The sequence below is a fragment of the Pieris rapae genome, chromosome 1 (genome assembly GCF_905147795.1).
Source record: "Pieris rapae chromosome 1, ilPieRapa1.1, whole genome shotgun sequence".
NCBI classification, from domain to species: domain Eukaryota; kingdom Metazoa; phylum Arthropoda; class Insecta; order Lepidoptera; family Pieridae; genus Pieris; species Pieris rapae.
In genome coordinates, this window is record NC_059509.1 from 6,848,491 (window position 1) to 6,861,216 (window position 12,726).

A 12,726-nucleotide genomic window follows, 5' to 3' on the forward strand; every position below is an offset into this window, starting at 1 on the left:
AATGCTAAGTTTATAAATATTCCAGTTAAAATATTACTGATTCTGGCTTTTATCAGGACATTGGACCACAGAATTTGATCTTTTAAAACCAAAAAAAATTTATGTATGTGTATTAACAACTCACGGTTAGCAACATATTCTGAAATGAGTATCTCAAACCATACACCATGTCGATATCGTCCTTAGGAATGTCAATATTAAACTGACCAAATAATGTGTAACTTTCTTCTATTAGGTCGAGTTCCATGTCCATTCTAAAATATATATTCAAGGAGACTTAATAAAATAGGTAATTACATTTACAATACATATATCTTATATCATTGAAATAGAGTAATCAATACGCGAGTCAATGATGGAGGATTATACCGCCCATTGACAGCAACATGTTTTTGTCAAATTAGGTAACTAAGGTAGTTAATACCAAATTCGTAGTTTAATTAATAAACTTGATTGCCTCCATCAATCATCTCTCAAGCTTTTCACTCTCAGTGTTAGCTGCCACTTTTCTGACTCTCTTCTTTGCCGCTTATTAGGCACCTCATCCCCGTCACTTTATTTTTCTTCTTTCGCCACTTCTCCTTTACAACTATACATCCTTCTCCTTCCCCTCCTCATAATTTTTACCCCCGTGAGTATGGTTCGGCTAAGCTAAGCGGCCTTAGGTGGGATTTTATCCACCTGGGATAGTTGATCGTTTATTGGAACTCATGGCTACTTTTAATTAACGAAGGGTTGCTCCCCTCTGGCCATCTTCGAGACCCATGTGTACGGCCGTATGCCGAGGCTTCATAAATTAAATATGGTCGGTATACATGTATCTTAATTATAAAAAATCGTTAACCTACCCAATAAACTCTTCTCTAATCGACGCGAGGCATAGCATAGCAACTCTCACATCATCCAAATCCTTAATTTTCTTGCTCATAACCTTCATTTTGTCTTTGATAAATGTCATCAATTTATCAACTCGCTCCTTATAGGCATGACTGAGTAGTTTGCCGAGAATCCTTTTCCATTCAATAGACTCGACGTGTAGTGCTAATTTTAAACTTTCTAAAACAAAATATTACTTTAATGGGCAACTTACCATCTCGCATAATTGCGACCAAGTAGAATATCTAAGTAGAGTAAAGAGTTTGGTTATAGTGACTTCTACACATGCTTTCGTATGGACTGTCTCAACTCTTTGAAGAAGTTATAAAATGTAATTTGTAAGCGCGTATTCATAGAATATTTCATTTCTGGCTGGCGGTTTCAGGACTACATTTAGCAGCACAAGTAATTATTGGAACAAACTTAATTCTTACCTAAATTAATCTGAATGGATCCAACAATATGTCGCTCTGGAAGGTTCAATACTTCGTCCGTCTGGGCTTCATACTTCTTCAACATATCTCGAATAATAACATTCAATGGATTCGAATCTACAAAAGCTTGTACTTGCTGAACCCTATCCTCTGCCCATAGATGAGAGAATTTCCCATATACCTGTGACAGAAGACTAGCTTTTCTACACATTTGTAACCCTGAGTAAGATTGAAATAAAATGTTTTTATTTTCTAAAAATTCCAATAGAAAAATGTTATTATAACTTCACTTAATTTTATCACTTTAAGCAATTAATAAAAACTTGCCCAAATTAAAGTTATATTTATAGAGAACGTTAAAACTTTAATAACGTGGATATACAATTGTATAGAATATAGAATATACCTACATATAATTTTGGACAGTAGTTATACTAACAACAAGCAATTTCTGAATATCTGGTTTGTACATATACATCATCCCTTGTAGCGCCATTACTGCTCTTACAATATCCTTATGTTCTGAGACCATTCGAAAATAGTTTCTCACTCCTGTCATAGTAGAACCCGATCTCGATCCAGCTACAATCAACAACAAACTTTATTCTCTGTCATAGCTTAATTGTGCTTCTAAGACAAACAAGAAGAATAGATACAGAAAGGAACGTTAAATGGAAACCAAGAAGAAGTTGCTTTCATGAACAGTTTGGATAAGGATTCAATTTATCAGAGGCAATTGTTCAGAGGTAGTTAGATTTGTGAGGCCTGCATACATCTAGGAAGTCCTAGATGTATGCAGGCCTCACAAATCAAACTACCATACTAACCACTATAACTCCTAGCAGCTGATAAACTGGAGGCGCCTTCCATCTTCTCCTTCTTGATCAAATCTTGCTGACCCCACATGAACACATTGCGGTGAATATCCATGATACAGTTGAGTACAACCTGGAAATAAAATTACAGTTTCTATTATTTAAAATATTACTTAAAAATAAAAGCAATTTAAACACAACCTTACAAAACAAACAAACGAGGGGTCGCGGCATCAACAGTTTTATTTGAGTTTTAGCAAAACTTAGCCACAAATTGAGTTCTGTTATAAAATTGCATAAGTAAGCATAGTTGCATATGTAATACAAATGAGACGCAAACCTTCAAGACGGCTGGATTAATGAGACTATTTTTTTTATTCCTTGAACTCTGACGAGTCATGTATAGAAAAATTGCGGAAAAGAGAACAGTCTCAGTATGGAGTAGCATAGCCAAAATTTCATAATATTAAGTATATACATAGCTACTTAAGGTCAATCAAGTAAATATCATACTAAGCAGGAACAAATTTTGCGCGAACATTTAGTTCAACAACAAACCTGTGAGGTCATTTATTAAGTTATACCTGAGAGAACGCAGACTGTATCTCTTCAAGTGTTGGCTTGATTAGTATCCTGGGTATTTGCAAGTACATCATCGTTAGCATTAGCGGCTTTAATTTCTTTTGTTCTTCTGGATCAGTTGTCATGGTCAGAAAACTAAAACATGAACAATTTGGTTAATGTTTCATTATTAAAACTGGCTGCAAAGGAATATAATAAATGCAATCCTAAACTTATCATGTTAAACTTTGTATGTTCTAATAATAAGTTCGTTCGATAAAGGTGTTCATTTTAAAGGCCGGCAACGCACTTACTAGTCTTCTAGCATTGTGTGTCCATTGGCGGTGTCACTTATCAGGAGAGCTTTCTGCCCGTTTGCCTCATATTCTTATAAAAAAAATCTGAATAGGTTCTACTTTTTACCACCATTTTAAAATCATACAAATTTTTACCGTGACTAAACTTAAAAGATACTTCTTTACCCTTTTTAAGATTAGTGATAAAAAATAAATCTGTTTTATTATAAAGATCAATATTTTTAATGGAAAAGTAACGTTATAAATTTAATTTACGTACCTACGAACGTTAATTACCTACATCATAATGTTGGTGTAAATTACTTTACATGATATAGATTCATTTAGGAAATTCTAAAGGAAAGATTCGGAGTTACGTTTACAAAGTATATTAAACTAACCTAGATACAGAAGCTCTCTTTCGTAGTACATCTAAGCTTTGTCGAGTGCATTTTATAAGCGCTTCTAGGCATTTAGTAGCAAAATATGCAAATAGCTCATTGCATTCATTAATAGCATTCATTGGTTCAAATCGGTCTGGATTCTCGATTTCCAGAAATGCTGCAATATAAATAACATTTATTTCTGAAGGGAATGAGACGAGAGAAAAAAGACTTGATAAAATATTTGAAAATATGATTATTGTTATGATATTCCAAGTTTCTACCATTTTCATATATAACAAGATTAATTTAACATCGACACAGGTAATAGGAATATAATCATTATCTCAAAGTAACAATCGTTAAGACAACGTTGCTTAAATTAAAATTTGATTAGAAACCTGCATCTTCAGGAAAAACTCGCGTTGCCGATGTAACTTGCTTTAGCGCCTTCTCTGTATCTAACCTAAAAGTAAAACAAATTATTGAATTTGTAATATCAGAAAACATTAACAAAAAACCAAGTTATAAGAATCATCAGAAAATCAGATAAAACAGATTACACAGAGAAATCCGTATAGCATTTAATTCGATCCGTAGATTTTATTCACAAACGAAATATATCAAGTCATTCTTTACATTTATTTACAAGACAAGAAACAACGTCGGAAGGCGACATGGTCCGCCATTACTTCTGTACCCACAGCTAGAACTTACATTTTTGATAATAGCACATACATATGTTTCGCTGTATTATTTTAAATAGGTTAACGGACCTTTTTGTTGTCCATTGAATGAACTGACAAAAGTTCTATTATAAGTTAGTGCCTAGAGTAGTAAGTTATTTTTTACATGTATGTTTCTTCAAGTTCTTTTTGTTTGTTATTGTTTAGTGTGTAATTTTTTTTATCAGATATGCAGTCGTTTTAGGATTGTTGCACCTATTAGGACAGGATTGTTTTTGTTTTAAAATAAATATTCAAAGAATTAATATTCATCTGACATTTATTGTATTAAATACGATGCCCACGACTTCGTTTACATAGAATAAAGTTTATTTTAAGGTAAAAAAATATCTAATTGCTTTTCCATTTATGATATTATAAACTACCTTTAACTCAGCGCCATCTGTTAGAATTGTATCAAATAATAAACAAATGTTAATGTTATCGTAATTTTAGTAAGGATGCCTATTTTTTTGAAAATGAAATATAGCCTATGTCACTCAGGAATGATGTAGCTTTCCAACAGTGAAAGAATTTTTCAAATCTGCCAAGTAGTTTCGGAGCCTATTCAATTCATACAAGCAAACAAAAAATCAAACCTTTCCTCTTTATAATATTAGTATAGAAAATGATTATGTGTGTATAATAGTTTTACACTGACCAGTTATTTCTCAAATCCTGAATTTGCTTTGAAGGCACACTCTCGAGAAACTTATTGATCAGTTCGATTACAGCGAGTTCTGCATTCCACGACTTTTGCTGCAGGTCACTAGCTAAGAATACAACAAAAATATTATTAAAAATAAACAATTAAATCTTGAAACCATACTAAACTCTAAGAAAAGCACTAATTTTAACCCCAGACGAACGGCGTAAATTCTTATGAAAAAATGTACAAATAAATTACCGATTTCATCGCGTCTCACTAGATTCTCTTCATAGAATATATTAGGGTCCACAGCCTGCTCCGGCAAATATACCAACAAAGATTTAGTTATTGATAGAAAGATTGCATCGATTCTCGCTTCCTTTATATCCACGACCTGAATGAAAAATGTTTATTTATTAGAGAGAAACAAATATTGTCTTCGTCGTATTAAAGCGAATAAATGTCTTTTAAAAATGTGTCTCGCGTTGACCGCTATAAATTACTAGAAAAGTTGGAATATAAATTTATAATTAACCCAGTTAACGAGAAATAAAAAAACTTTTATACGATAAATCGGATGTTTTCCCCTTTTATCAGATTTCAATGTAAGAAAGCATTAACTCAACAAACAGGCCTTCTTTGACAATCAAAAATTTTAAAACTTATTAGATACGTGTCTCGTTTTCGTTACCTCCTTTACAAAAAGATCGACTTCATCCAATACGAATTCAATGTTATCACAATAAGCTGGAATTTCCAGGGCAGTCCAGGTAATAGTCGAAAATCCAGGTTGAAATGCCTTTTCTAGCTTAACTAGCTGCGCTCGTAGTAGTGGCAGATATAGCTTTGGCATGCTCCTAAAGATTTTTAGGAGTTGAAGTACCGGGAAACCATAGTAGTTTACCATGGTTTCCCAATGAGTTTCTTATTTTTTATTAGTAGACACAGAAGGTTTATTACCTATATTTTATTATATTATATTTATTACATAGCAAGTAATAAGCCTACATAAACGAGGACTTTAAAATTAACCAACATACAGATGAAGAAAAGTATCTGCTACAAGTACCTAAAATCATTTGAAAAGTCTTGGTCCAGATGCTACAAATTCTGAAACAGTACGAAGGAGTACTCACTGGATTTTTTATTCAAAAAACCAACCGATATTTCAACGGTACGTAATTTAAAAAGAAAGGTATTCGTTGTCTTCTATAATAAAAAAAATACTTTTTGTTTCTCACTAGAACAGGTTTACAAAAATACTCTTACCGTCGTATTTGATCATTTCTGTCAACCAAATATTTTATCCTCTCATAACTGCTAAATATCTTCTCCTTGCAATATGCTACAATTTGCGCTGCATCGGGTACACCTACCAAACATAGTAATCTGTCATAATTTGAATTCATTAGTATCAAACATTTTAGAATATCAAACACAATATAATTTTAAACAACAAACATTTTCTAAACATGACAGCTTCGGTAAATTTAACTATTTCAAAATTATGTGTATAAATTAGGCAAGTAGGAAAATATCATAAAACAAAGGTTAAAATAAAAGTATGCTAACTACTAAAAACATGCCTAAATATAAAAAAATATCTCGTATACAATATTTAGCATTATTAATTCAAAGCCATATTTTTTCTTAAATAAAATCTCTTACTCAATCCTAGCTGCCACATGTATTCCACTTCTCGTATACACTCGGGTATATACACACTGAAGTTAACCACGTATCTCTGAGTCACAGGGTGTCGAATCAGAAGGGGTGCTATTAAACCCAATCGAACCTAGAATTAAAAGAAAAATAAATCGGTGGCGCTACAACCTCTTTAAGTCTTGGTCTCAGATTTATGAATCTGTTTCATGATCATTTATAAATCTAATAGGCAAGTAGGTGATCAGCCTCCAGTGCCTGACACACGTCGTCGACTTTTTGGTTCTAACTAACATGTCGGTTTCCTCACGATATTTTCCTTCACCGTTCGAGCAAACGTTAAATGCGCACACAGAAAGAAAGTCCATTGGTGCACAGCCGGGGATCGAACCTACGAGCTCAGGTATGAGAGACGCACGCTGAAGCCACTTGGCCAACATTGCTCATCGAACCTAGTATTACACCAATTAAATAACATTAAACAAGTGTTGACCTAGTTTTTAATATCATGCAGGAAACGTTAGAACCCACCGAAATAGGTGTGACAGGTCCCAAAGATTGCTTTTTAAGGCCGAAGGCTGGTTTGGCCCATCTTATAAAAAAATATTGATATTCAAGTTATTGGATGTTTGTTAGAAACTTTAGTATTGTTTACATTAAACGGTTAATGATAGATTGACATTTACCTGACCAACATTTTCAGCCCATGCTTTGTGGTAGATGAGTTCAAATTCCGTGAATACAATCGTCATTACATTGTATAACTTAATACATCGTTGGGTATTCTGAAAATTGTTACCAAAATAAAATCAAAACGAAAATCATAAGTGTTAACATTTGCGAAAAAAACTTTATACTATTTTACTATTTAGAAAGATTATTATTATTAGGGAAGTAACTTAGAGCTACGTATGCTTCTTATATATAAATAACGTATTGGATTGGAGAAGTGAATGTTTCATTCATGAATTCATGAATATTTTCTCGTCTGTAAAAAAATATTTTCATCGTAATTACTTATAACCAAAATATAATAATCACCATATGTGTTATAACTTCGTGGTGTTTAATAAACTCTTTCATTGGTGCCTTAATATTTTTATGATAGAAACGAATCCACATAACTCTACCGGCGACGGGCGGCATGTTTCTAGGGAGTTCCGGATTTTCACGCTCCTCATTATACCTTAAAAATTATTGACACATAATCGGTGATTATACGATATGAAATACTTAAGCTTTTTTTATTATTTTATCAAAACATGGACAAACATTTACAATAAATTCAAAAAATCGCTAAATAGCGATCTTGTAATAAATGATCCATGTCCTTTATCACGCAAAAAGTATTGCATTTTACTTTCAATGGGGTGACACCACCAACTTCCGCACCGGGTGCCACCCACCGCAGTTTATGTTAAAAATGCAAAATATGTTGGCCTATATTAAATTAACTTTATAAAAATGTGTATGTAGATCATAAATACAATTAGTTCCATTATCATAATAATAATAATAATTATAAAACAGGTACCAACAGTCACATATCTCAATTTGTTTTTAAACAAACTTTAAACAATATATAAGGAATTTTACCTGTCTCGTATTGCTTCAATTTCTCCTGTATAGGTACTGATTAAATCATAATACTGGTCCTCCAAATACAAGCATTTCAGTTTTAGTTTTTCAAATCTTGTCAGTAGATTCAAAGCTATTTCCGTGGTCGGACATTTATTCACACTCTATAAATAATAACCGAAATAGTAAAAATATGGCCTCACTGATGTTTTAGTAAGAATTAGTTGAGGATGAGTTTGTCAATCATTACAGTAATTAAATAGGATAGTTATACAAGCCTATGCCTTCTAAAACAATGACAACCGAACCTAGGACTAGGGTAAATAAAGTGTAAAATTAAAAAGCTAATAAAAAGGATATAATTTTTTACTCACAGCGATCATAAAATTTTCAAGTAGGATCTCCTGAGTGGCAATTGCATCTTTATATATTTTATAATCTTTGTCAAAGTCAGGGCGTCTGAAATTATTATTGAAAGTTTGTATTATTCCAATGTTTTGACGAATTTTTTTTAGCACTGTTCTTAGATGCTTTCTTTCTATTCAGTATGGCCAATTGGAATAGCAATTGGCAAGATTATAAAAACCACTTTGTATTATTTATTAGTTATTATAAGTAATTTTGAATTCTGTTTAACGTTGGCTTTAAAAATTCAAATCTCACTCATAATTTAAGAAAACCGCCAAAATACGATAGACAAGATGCGACCAGTCGTACCTTACCAACAATACCAAAGTCAAGTTAACCACGTATTAATTTATTATCATTCTTAAATTACATACATATATATTTGTTATAATTATAAAAACTGCGATGGTGAGACGCAAATTCTTATTATGATTAGAAGACGAAGATATTATTAACTTGCATACTTCTTCGTCGATTCAACTAATCTGAACCCTTTTTGTGTCACGTGACTGTCGTTAAAAAATGAATATATTAAATTATCTATTTTTTTATAGTTAATTGAATGATAATTAAAGATTACAAAAAACAAATTTTCATTTAATTTACCTATGATCCAGGGCATCATATGTTTTAGTTGAAATCGTCTTAAAAAGTTTATTACAATTAGCTGCGTATTCCTCGATAGATTCTAACGTCGTCTTATTAAGGACGTAGTATGTAATGTATGTTTGGAAGAGGTCTATAATCTAAAAGATGAAATATCATTAAAAAATAAATCTCATTCATTTAAGACTAAATTTTTTTTTTTAGCCATTTCGCTCTTTTCAGTTTTAAATAAAGAACATTGTAAATAACGAACTAAAAAAATTTCTCGTATTTACTACTATGCAATCTCCGCATTCCAACGGAGTTAAAAAAGCAAATATAAAAAAAAATTAAACCCGAAAGTAGGTTAGACGTAATAGACAATCTCCTCTCTTCACCTTTAACAATCGTCTTCGGAAAGTTTCAAATTTTCCAAATATATACATTTCAGAGCAATCAAAAGGTCTCTCATCAGCCGCTTCCATCATTTCTTGTTGAGTCTCGTTATAACATTCGCGGTAAAAACTATATAGTCCGAGACATAACTAAAAACAAATTACGTTTCCCAATAATAATACTAAGGCAAATTATTCCGTTAGGTAACATGTGTATATTTATAGAGGTAAAAAAAAATTACAAGATATAGACATGATGCTTGCAAACGGAAAATGAAACGCAATAACAAAAAACACACATTTAACGAACCACTTAAATGGTCAAACAAGTGTTGTTTCCCCTATTATATTTTTTTATTATAATGAAAAGAAGTGATCAATAAAATTTTAAGACTATAATAGACAAAAGCCCAAAACGTTTGCATTATGGTGTTACTTCCGACTTGTCCAAAAGTTATTTAACCTATGAATTGGGACAATATTTAGTGCTCAAGAGTAAAAATATAGCAAGAATATATTACGACAAACTAAAAAAATCAGCGTACCTTAGCCTTATTAATAAAATTCAGTTTATCTTGGTTCCATATAGTCTTCTTGCCATTGTTTGTCAAATAGTCCATGCACATATTGAGTATTTGGTTCGTTACTTTGACGAGTAGAGTGGATATTTGTTTTGTGGTGTTATAGTATCGAGATGTCGCGAATATCATGCGGACCGTGTATAATAAACCAGGTATAAACTGCTGCATTATTAGGGGATCGCAACTAAAAATATAATTCATTAGGTATGGAAAAATGTGTTATAAATAACTTGAAATTGGTAAGTATAATATTGCTTTATTTAATTCCTTTTTAATTTGTCTTTTATTTACCATGCAACTTACCGATACAAAGGCTCACAGTATTTCTCCAAAGCATACAAGTATTTTACATTATCATAGGCCTCATTATAAAAATCTGTCACTTGATTATCTAATAATCTCCATTTCTAAAAAAAAATACGAATTAATTTAATGAAATATCTATGTATATATGATTAATATATATAAAGTATTTACCTTAATTAGTTTCGATTTAGCCCTAATAAGGGTATGGATGTACATTTGACACGGCTCGCTCTTAATATGTTCGATTATTGAAGTGAAGGTCGTAAGTTGTCTACGCCAATGATCCAACTCCGCCAATGGACCGATGTTCGAAGGCTCGCGACGCAGTTGCTGGCTTTGTACTAGAACCTATATTTACGTAACAATTTTTCATACAATATATAGTGTTTTGGCTGCTGACTAGCGAATACTGTTCTTGTAATAAATCTACGGTTGAATTCTTTCCTGAAGTAACATCTTTAGTGATATCACTTTACTTTTTGACTGATGTCCGCAATAGCATTATAGTTATTTTTCATTCAATGTGAAAGAAAGAATAGACAACTAGCGATGTCGTAAAAAATTGTCATAAGAAATATTCGATAACAAAACGACATTAAAATGTCAAGCCTGCAGACACCCAGACCCTTTTTGGCCTATAGCAGTTAAACACGAAGTTTCTGGGATTCATAACCCGATTTAGCGGGAACTATAAATCCTGTATGTCAGAATCCGTAACATTTTTGAGTCGGGAGCCTCGATTCTGCATATCACTATTAATTCAAAGAACAATGAACAAAGTAACACAGTACCATTGTAATTTGCTTATTCCACTGTTTTACAAAAGAACATATCTCTTCGAGTACATGAGTTTTAGTTATAGCCAATTTCATTTTCTCCGCATCTGCCAATTCTTCCTCATACAACGACAAATTTATTTTAAACTTCGTACAGCAATCAAGATCGATCTTTGTTTCTGTATCAAATTTGAGTTATAGTTGAAATTTAATATGATGGCTAAACATTTTTTTTAAACAAAAAATAATAATTTCATTTAACTCTCAAATCTCTGGTTTAGCTAATACTTGTTTGTTTTATTTTTAATAGATTTTTCAACTGTATTAAGTTACACTAATTAAATAAACGAAACGTTAAACTAGAAGACGATTTCTTACTTTCAAGATAATCAGTAAAAAGCATTATCTTGGAGATGTATGTGTTGATTATTTCTGAGCTTCTCGGGTTAGGTGGGTTAAGATCACCCCATGCTTTACACACATTCAAAGCCGGTAAATATACACGTTTCATCGTTCTATAGATACCAGATACCACGTTTTCGGACTCTTGATTCATGTCAAAGAATACCAAGTAATAGTCCTGAAAAAGACGGTAGAATTTCCATCACTTGATTATGCAGTTTTGTTCCATACATATACTAAGATATATTTTCTATTCTGGGAGAAGAAAATACGACGTCAACAATTTTAAAAGCGGTGAACTGTTAACATTTACGAGTAGGTACTTAATTAGCGTCTTGTCTTTTCGTGATTTTTACAAGGTCTTTTTGTCAATTTAGTATTGTTAGGTCTACTAATGTTTACTTATAATTTTCTAAAAGTTCATACTCAAAATTATAGCTGTAATGGCCTTTTGTCTGAAGTTTTAATTGAACTACGACTTCTACTTGACAATGATTCTCTTTGTGTGTGAACTGTGTGCACTGAACTTAAACAAAATAGTCCCGGTTGCGTAAATTGTTAGTTTTACTTACATCAGCAACATTTTTAGTATCAATCGCTTTATTTTTTATTCTGTACATGGCAACACACATGCCTTCAGTTCCGATAGTAGACCCATCAGATATGTATGTCCTTTCCATCAAACCTTTTTGATTGGGTATAAATCTACCAGATTCTGAATAATAAACAATTTGATAAATGTTCAACGTCTTCATTTAAACCCCTAAATTTAAACTAATAATTTGTTGGCCTCCAAGGTTCGTCATGTTTTGTAAGGCCAAAAGAGCATTCGGTGCCTACTGAAACGAAAATTATTTCGCCGAGAATAGACCCAGAATCTGGAGTTGCATGGTGGAGTGTGGTCAATCACTAAATCAGTATATTTTTATACAGACCTCCCAGGTATTTTAATTGATTTTGGCGATCACTATGCCTTGAGTGTAAGGGATGGAAATTTTTAAGAAAGTTATATATTACCCATTTTTAAAGGTGGCAACCAAGCATCACACAAAACTACACAATTTCTGCCACCTTCAGCTACTGCACTGTCCAGTATATCAATATGAATATCAGCATCATACACCCCTTCCTAAAAATAAAATGTCTGTCTAGTCGCTTCTTGGTATATGGCAAAATTTTTAATCCCTAATAAGTTGGATTAGATACACATCACTTCTCTAAACCAAACGTAGCAGAAAACCAATAATTTAGTACCTCTTTGTAAAAAGGTATACAAATGATTACCTAGATATTT

At 32.2% G+C, this 12,726-nt stretch overlaps 1 protein-coding gene across 1 annotated transcript in view; it reads right to left on the minus strand.

Annotated features, from left to right (window-relative positions):
- The window catches only part of LOC110995795 (dynein axonemal heavy chain 8), a 52,327-nt gene that overhangs the window by 38,893 nt on the left and 708 nt on the right, over positions 1 to 12,726 (minus strand). The window contains exons 3-28 of the mRNA XM_045628394.1: positions 12,450 to 12,561; positions 12,005 to 12,147; positions 11,409 to 11,610; positions 11,046 to 11,209; positions 10,426 to 10,602; positions 10,252 to 10,355; positions 9,913 to 10,132; positions 9,371 to 9,517; positions 8,994 to 9,133; positions 8,354 to 8,438; positions 7,998 to 8,143; positions 7,443 to 7,587; positions 7,088 to 7,186; positions 6,408 to 6,534; positions 6,009 to 6,111; positions 5,431 to 5,596; positions 4,998 to 5,133; positions 4,752 to 4,863; positions 3,767 to 3,831; positions 3,384 to 3,543; positions 2,710 to 2,842; positions 2,141 to 2,258; positions 1,750 to 1,892; positions 1,311 to 1,491; positions 849 to 1,056; positions 125 to 254 (exon numbers count right to left, since the gene is read on the minus strand). Coding sequence (XP_045484350.1) covers positions 125 to 254; positions 849 to 1,056; positions 1,311 to 1,491; positions 1,750 to 1,892; positions 2,141 to 2,258; positions 2,710 to 2,842; positions 3,384 to 3,543; positions 3,767 to 3,831; positions 4,752 to 4,863; positions 4,998 to 5,133; positions 5,431 to 5,596; positions 6,009 to 6,111; positions 6,408 to 6,534; positions 7,088 to 7,186; positions 7,443 to 7,587; positions 7,998 to 8,143; positions 8,354 to 8,438; positions 8,994 to 9,133; positions 9,371 to 9,517; positions 9,913 to 10,132; positions 10,252 to 10,355; positions 10,426 to 10,602; positions 11,046 to 11,209; positions 11,409 to 11,610; positions 12,005 to 12,147; positions 12,450 to 12,561 — 3,666 coding nt within the window. The remainder of the gene's footprint in view (positions 1 to 124; positions 255 to 848; positions 1,057 to 1,310; positions 1,492 to 1,749; positions 1,893 to 2,140; positions 2,259 to 2,709; positions 2,843 to 3,383; positions 3,544 to 3,766; positions 3,832 to 4,751; positions 4,864 to 4,997; positions 5,134 to 5,430; positions 5,597 to 6,008; positions 6,112 to 6,407; positions 6,535 to 7,087; positions 7,187 to 7,442; positions 7,588 to 7,997; positions 8,144 to 8,353; positions 8,439 to 8,993; positions 9,134 to 9,370; positions 9,518 to 9,912; positions 10,133 to 10,251; positions 10,356 to 10,425; positions 10,603 to 11,045; positions 11,210 to 11,408; positions 11,611 to 12,004; positions 12,148 to 12,449; positions 12,562 to 12,726) is intronic.